We start from the raw sequence: 7,637 nt of genomic DNA, 5'->3' as shown, positions 1-7,637 counted from the left end.
AAAATATAATATGGTAAATTAACTAAATTGAGAGTTGGTGAATGTATACAAGAATAAAGAGGGTGCAGTTCTATGGTAAAAGCATGACACCCCATCTCCTAAGACGTCAGATCTGGCACCTACCTCGCTCCAGAAAATTCTGCCATCTCTGTTCTGTTCCTGAAGTCAAACTTGCACTCTGTATTTTTCTGGCTCTTCTCAGGTGTTTCATCTTCCACGACAGAGGAACAAGGACCCACCCTGATTCTAAGACTGGTGTCAAGGAGAGGGCTATTTTTATCAGGTTGTGGTCAAGAGAGATCACAAAGTTACATAGAAAGTTTCCAGGAACTTGACTGTGGGGACACTTGGCCCATTGTGCACAGAGCCCCAGCAGCCATGAGCAGGGCACTGGACACAGCCCCCAAACCTTAGGGATCCTCTTGGGACAGGATCTCTCCTGCTTGCTCAGTGATGCTGAGGCTTTGCTCTCTGTGGGGTCTATTTGCCATCTAGTGGTAGGTTTGTAACACAGCAAGTTGTGGAATTTGGGGCCTGGGGACCCAAAGCCCTGACTGTGGATTCCTCTCCCACATTCATCACATTCATGAAGCTGATTCTCTTCCATCCATCACTAGGCCAGATTTCCTGGGAAACTCAAGGAATCCCTCTCCTTAGTAAGTTGTCAAACCAAAGAAAAAAATTCACTAGGAATTAATAAAACATACTGGTCTCAGGGCACTTGAGGTCTAGGTGTGTAACCCACAGGAGATGCCAAAGCTGGGGTTTTGACAGAGAAGAGAAGGGGCCTGAGGGACCCTTTGGGGTGCAGTGGCTTTGGTGAGGGAGGCTGTGGGCTCCTGATCTAGAAAGGCCAACCCAGCATCACGATTTCCACTGAAAACCCCTTCCAGAGGTGCTGAGAGTCTCCCATGGCTCCCAGGAAGAGCTTCCCTACTCAGCCTTTGGGCAGAGGCAGCTGTGGAGTGGTGCAGAAGGTTCCAGAGGTGCCCAAGATCCAATACCCACTGTTGCCCTGGCCCTTCCTCCCAGCCTCTGCAGGGTGCTGAGGAAAGGAAGGGACCTGACCCTGCAGCCCCAGTGCACCTGGATTCCTACACTGGATGGGCCCTTAAAGGAGTCCCAGATCACCAGATGCACACAGGACAGGATGCTGCCCTCTCATGGAGAAGGTGAGATGACTTTTTATCTATAACAATGAACTTGGGCAGGAGCAGGAGGATGTTGATGGTGGGAGACCTTCATTTGGTGGGTCAGGAGCTTGGTTCCTGGCTCAGGTCTTGACTCTGCACAGCAGGTGCTCAGCACAAGAGATGACAAGTGCTGTACCAATGAAAAATGGGACAGGGGGCTTGAAACATCTCAGGATGTGGCAAGGTCACACCCATCTCAGTCTTAAGGGTGTACAACTTGAATTTTCTTTGAGATGAGACCAGGGGGCATCCTGCTTGCATGGGGGCTCCTAGGAAGTAGTTTCCTGTGCTTAGCCACCAAGGCACTCAGAGGGTGGTATATCTGTGGTCCCTTAGTGACAGCTCAAGATGGTGGCAGACATGGGCCTCGACTACATGGAGCTGGTTCTGCAGGAATGCAGGATGCAGGAGTCGGGGTAATGAGGTTCCACTGAGATATCCAAGGAGGCCCTGAAGGCCAGGCAGGGTGCATCAGGGCTGAATCCCTGCAACAGCCCCTGAGAAGACAAGGGGTGGAGATGTGATAATGGAGGTGGCATTGCAGTGGAGACCCTGAGACTGAGAGATGCCAACAGCATGGGACATCTGCTGAAAGAAACTGTGAATCCAGCAGAGACAAGTGGATATGGAGGCCATGTGGGCTGCAGCCAACAAGTCCACAGGGTCAGAGCCCTGTGTCAACCCTTTGGACAGAACTTCACTTTGCCACATGCCCAGGTGCTGGATAGTGGGCTGCAGGATGGCTTTGTCCAACTGGATTTTACAGTCCAGCTTTGGCACCATCCCTTCTTGCTGGGGTCCTGTTCCTCCCCTTTGAAATAGGAATGTTTACACTCTGACACTGGACAATGGGTTTGCTTTTGGCTTTTCCCCAAGAGTTTGTCTTGGGGTTCTTGTGAGACTGTGGACTTTTAGGTTTTGGTGAAATTGTTACAGTGCCCATGAAAAATGGGACAGGGCGCTTGAGATATCTCAGGAACTGGCAAACTATGGGACCCTTGAAGATGGAGTAAATGCTTTTTGCACTGTGATATGGACATGAGCTTTTGGAGGTCTGGAGTGGCAGGTTATGATAAGGATATGAGATGTACCCCAGAATCTTCTATTCTTCAGAGGTAAAATATTCAGATTTCAAGACTATAACCAGTCCATTTTAGTGTGAATGGACTGATTCTGTGTTAACCCTAGACAGTTGGGCAAGGCTGGGCAGGTGAGTCACGGGGGCACATCCTGAAATATTAGTTCTGCCTGTGCCCCCTGTCCCCCCTCCCCTAGAGACCTTGTCATGTCCTAAGCTGCCTCTCTCTACCATGTCCTCTGACATGATGTTCTGTCTCACCCAGAGCCCAGAGATATGGAGCCAGTTGACCATGGATTGAATCTCTGAAGCCACGAACACTCTGCTGTTTGACCAACTAAGTTGTCTGCTCTTTGTGTCTCAGGGATGAAGAACTGAGTAAAACCTATACTTTGACCCAGTTCTTACATATGAGTATGTTATTTTCCTTATTATTTGTGAACATTCCAGTTTACTTTCTGCTGTTAATTTGGAACTTCATATCATTTTCTTCAGGGGAGATAATTTGCATGTTCTATGTTCTAAGTCTTAATAATGTCATTGAGATTTGTTTTGTGGCCTAACACATGCAGGATCTTGGAGAACATTCCATGTGCACTTGAGCAATCATGTAACATGCCATTGTGGGTGAACCTTCCTACGTGTCTGTTAGATGGGTGGCATTGCTGCATGTCTCTGTTTCCAGACTTGTCCTCTGCCTGGTTGTCCCAGGGACTATTGAAAGTATAATAGTGGGGTCCCCTCTGTTACTGTATTATACTGTTTGTCCCTCCTAACTGTCCCTGTTTTTAAATGTGCTTTGGAGCCCTGATGTTTAGTGCACATATATGTGGCTGTTCTATCTTCTTGGTGATTTGACTCTGTTTTCATTATATAATTTCCTTCTTTATCTCTAAAGCAATTTTGACAAACTTACAGATGTCAGACAAGAGCATAATGCCTTTCTTGTCTCTTGCTCAGTATTTGCCTATGATATTTTCCTGTGTTTTCACTGTCAAGCTCTGCTTGTTCTAAGACCTAGCGTGAGACTATTGGACACAACATGTAGACATACAGTTTCAATCAATGTTGCCAATCTACATATTTTAATGGGAGGTTAATTTATTTACATCAGCAGAATTACAGAAGGGGAAAAATTTCCCTTTGCCATTTTTTTTAAACCTTTATTTCTGCTCATGTCTTTTTGTCCAAATCAGCAGGGCTGGGCAGGCTGGGCACAGCTGCAGGACTGCTCCTCTCAATCACTCAGCACAGGCTCCAGGTCCTGAGTCCCAGGTCAGACAGGGAAGCTCAGAATTGCTGACAGAAAATGCTCTGCTCTCTGNGTTGACCTGCATTGCTTGTGGTCCTTTCTTTCCTTGTCTCTTCATACTGTTCACGTTTCTTTCTGCTTGGTGGAACTGTTGTGGTATTGAGTTTTCCCCCTATATATTTATATTGCTCTTGTATAGTTGCAAAGTCTCCCTCGCAGGCGTGGGCGGCGGCTCTGCACCTCCTCCAATTGGGGCAATGTGCCTACCACGCCGGCAGGCTGCTGGGCCTGCTCTGCCGGTTGGTAGCAGGTCCGCCTACCCTGCAGGCGCGGGCGGTGGCTCTGTCCCTCTGCGGGCCGCTAGGCTTGTTCTGTCGGTGGTCGCAGTTCTGCCTACTTTGCACGCGCAGGCAGCGGCACTGCCCCTCTGCAGGCCTCTGGGGCTGTTCTGCCAGTGGGTCGCAGGTCCGCCTACCTTGCAGGCGCATGGGGGGGGCGGATCTACCCTTCCTCAGGCCACTGGGCCTGTTCTGTCTGTCGGTTGCAGTTCTGGCCTGTTCTGTTGGTGGTCACAGTTCCGTCTACCTTGCAGGCGCAGGGGGAGGGGGCGGCTCTGCCTCTCAGCAGGCCGCTGCTCCTCTTCTGCCGGTGGGTCGCAGGCCCACCTACCTTGCAGGAGTGATTGGAAGCTCTGCCCCTCCGTGGGCCACTGGGCCTTTTCTGTCGGTGGTCACAGTTCTGCCTACCTGGCAGGCGCGGGGGGTGGGGGGTGGCTCTGCCCCTCAGCAGGCCGCTGGGCCTGCTCTGTGGGTGGTCACAGTTCCATCTACCTTGCTGGCACAGGGGGTGGGGGCAGCTCTGCCTCTTAGCAGGCCGCTGCTCCTCTTCTGCTGGTTGGTCGCAGGCCTGCCTACCTTACAGGAGTGATTGGAAGCTCTGCCCCTCCGCGGGCCACTGGGCCTTTTCTGTCGGTGGTCACAGTTACACCTGCCTGGCAGGCGCGGGGGGTGGGGGGCGGATCTGCCCCTCAGCAGGCCGCTGCTCCTCTTCTGCCGGTGGGTCGCAGGCCCGCCTCTCAATTACATTTTAAATTTTCACAACACCTTGTAGGTGGAAAAGGGTGTCAAACAGGCTTCCTGTAATTCAGGGAAATGGGGTGGGGTACAGAGGTGGAGGTCTCTGCCTCAGACACTTTGTTCCTGTGCACTGGTTTTTTGACATGAGGTGTTTTCCACACGTTTATCATGGCATCATCACCCCAAAGAAGGATTAGTTACTATCACTGAAAAAGAATGAGGACATCCATTCTGTCATTACTTGGGAGCTCTGTCACTTTCTGCTGCTTGGATGGCTGTCCTGGCCACTTCCACAGTGAAACACGTTCTTCAGAAATATGCAAAATGGAACTTCAGCATTCCCCAAAAGAAGAGGCTATAATGGCTTCACCCCACAGTTCTTCACCCTGGGAGCATGGTTGCTCTGTGTTGAGGGACTTGGTCCTGGGGCAGGACATGGGGTTGTCTCTCCATAGTTGCTCCTCACTGACAGGAAACCACTCTGGAAGGAATGTTTCTTCAGGCCCCTGCACAGTGGTTCAGAAGCCCAGGAGCTTCCTCCCAAGGATCAATGCTCCACTCAGGAGCTCTGTGTCATCATTAGCAAACTCTATGCTTGTCACAAAAGCTGCGCCCTCTGGGGACCTCATCCCAGCTGCACATCTGAACTTTCCTGTTGTCCAGAAGCCAAACACCCTTGAGGAAAATTCACCATGGCACCACTGCAGAAATGGATGGAGGTTCAGTTGCAGACACCGCCCTAGACCTTTCCAGGCTCTGAGGGGGAAGCAGCTGGCCCAAGGGGCTGAAGGGGTTTTTGTTGCAGTGTGTATAACCATGTGGGTGGAGAGCTACCCCAGTACTGACAGTAGTATGTTGCAACATCTTCAGCCTCCATGCTGCTGATGGTGAGTGTGTAGGAGGTCCCAGATCCAGTGCCACTGAAGCACTCTGGGACTCCACAGGCCAGGGTGGATATTCTATAGATCAGTAGACATGGAGAGGACCCTGGCTTCTGTTGGTACCAGTGCAAGTAGCTGGTGCTTATACTGGAGCTGGCTGTGTAGGTCATGGTGACCCTCTCTCCTTGGAAATCAGCCAGGGACCGTGGAGACTGCATGAGCACAATTTCTCCACTGGACACTATGCTCACTTGGGAGAGGTGAAAAGCGAGAAAATTAGCAGAAATAGAGACACATGGACTTCTTCATACCAGACAAGGTACAGAAGCAACTAAGATAAAAACCCTGGCATAGGTTGCAACTAACTCATGTGGGAAATGGACTCTGGGTCTTGAGCTTTCTCTTTCCTACCTATGACACTGAGCAGAAGGAAGCTGACAATTTGAGCCTGAACGTCCATGGTGTTGTCTGAGCTGAACACTCCTCTTCCCCCAGGGACCCCTTAAATTGGCTCACAATTCTGTGATCTCTGAGAGGAAAGATGCAAATCAGCAGGATGGGAGGAGAAGCACTGGCCCATAGACCACATGGTCCTCCCACCACAGAAACTGAGGTGGCCTAGGGAGTAGTACCTGAGTGTGTCCTGAGCTCCTGTCCAAAGTCCTTCTGTGTTTCTGGGCTTCATCTCACCTAGTGAACAAGAAAGCCCTCCTGTCCCTGTGCTTCTCCTGTCTGCAGCAGGTCAGTGTCCTCTGTGAGAAGGACTTGCTCAGGAGGACTACATGGACTGTCTATCAGAGTGTCCTAGGCCACACCCTGCCTCTGTCCTCCTTGCTAGTGGCTGCAAGGCCTTTCCCATTCCTCATGGACTCTTGGATGGCTGAACTCCAGTATGAGCTGGATCTCTCATCCTCAGGGAGGTGGCCACAAAACCAGGCAGGGGTTCCAGCCAGAGGGGAAAGCCCAGTGAGGAGCAGCAGGGACACTGTCCCTCTGAAGGACTCAGCCCCCTGCACATCTCAGCTACAGTTTCTGTAGGCTCCATCCTGGGTTGGTGTCACAGGACCCTGGGCTTGAGAAGCTGAAGGTAGCCTCAGATTTACCCTCAATAGGAGCCCTGTCCTGTTCTGAGGGGTTAAGCTGACATCATGTGTCCCTCTGGGAGTGTGGGAGAGGAGTTTTTAAGTAAGTTATGTTTTCATTATCAAAGAGTGAGTGACTATACTGGGGTCAGAATGTTTACCTAAGAGTCTTATCAAGGCCAGGTTGTGTCACAATTTATCCAGTATTACAGCAAATCCACCTCCCCATTCCTGTCTACACTGCAGAGATGCAAATACCAGGGGGAAGGCTGGAGCTATCTCCAGAGCTTCCACAGGATGGAGGCAACTGCCTCAGAGGCTCCCTGGTGACAGAATTCTCCCAGGGAGATCCTCAGTGGTCCCACTTTCGGGACAAGGAAGAAGTGATCAATTGACACTAGCAGTTTCCTTTCCCTGCCAGGCCCTTTGGTTTGGTCTTATGGTGAAATTGGCCTCATAGAACAGGTTGGGAAGTTCTTCTTCCTGCATGTCCAGACAGTTGAGTAAGACTGGTGACATTTCTACTTCAAATATGTGATTGAATTCCCCAATGATATCCTGACTCTGTGCTTTGCTTTATTTAAACACTTTAAAATTCTTTTCTTGTTATAATCCTATCCAATTTTTCTAGATATTCTTAAGTCACTTAATAATTTATCTGTTTCTGAGAGTTGTTGTATTTCATTTAAATTGCATAATTTGACAATAATGGCATGTTTTCATATTCTCATATAATGTTTTTAAATTTCTGTAGATTCGTGACCAATTATGACACTGACTTTGGTCATCTCTGCCTTCCCTCTTTTTTCTGGATGAATTTTTGTAAGGGTCTGCAAGGTTTCTGATCTTCCCAGGAAATCACCATTTGGTGTCATTGATTTTCTGGTTCTCTTTCATTTATCTTCTACTTTATGTCATAAAATTTTCTTCTATCTGCTTGCTCTAGATTTCTCTTTCTTCTCCTAGTTTCTAAGGGTACACAATTGATTTCAGATATTTTTTTTAGTTACTAGAACATAAAATTAGAGGCTTATATTTATAATTTCAAATATTCATTTATTCACTACAAATTTGC

General features: G+C 49.2%; 1 gene segment (V, D, J or C); it reads right to left on the bottom strand.

Annotated features, from left to right (window-relative positions):
- Positions 1-5,338: 5,338 nt before the first annotated feature.
- On the bottom strand, positions 5,339-5,940 carry LOC125618865. The segment is given in 2 exon segments: positions 5,339-5,730; positions 5,892-5,940. Coding segments are annotated over 2 exon segments (441 nt in total).
- Between the last annotated feature and the right edge of the window lie 1,697 nt (positions 5,941-7,637).

Source organism: Marmota marmota, unplaced genomic scaffold (assembly GCF_001458135.2).
Source record: "Marmota marmota marmota unplaced genomic scaffold, marMar, whole genome shotgun sequence".
Classification (NCBI taxonomy): Eukaryota; Metazoa; Chordata; class Mammalia; order Rodentia; family Sciuridae; genus Marmota; species Marmota marmota.
This window is presented reverse-complemented; position numbering and strand designations above follow the sequence as displayed.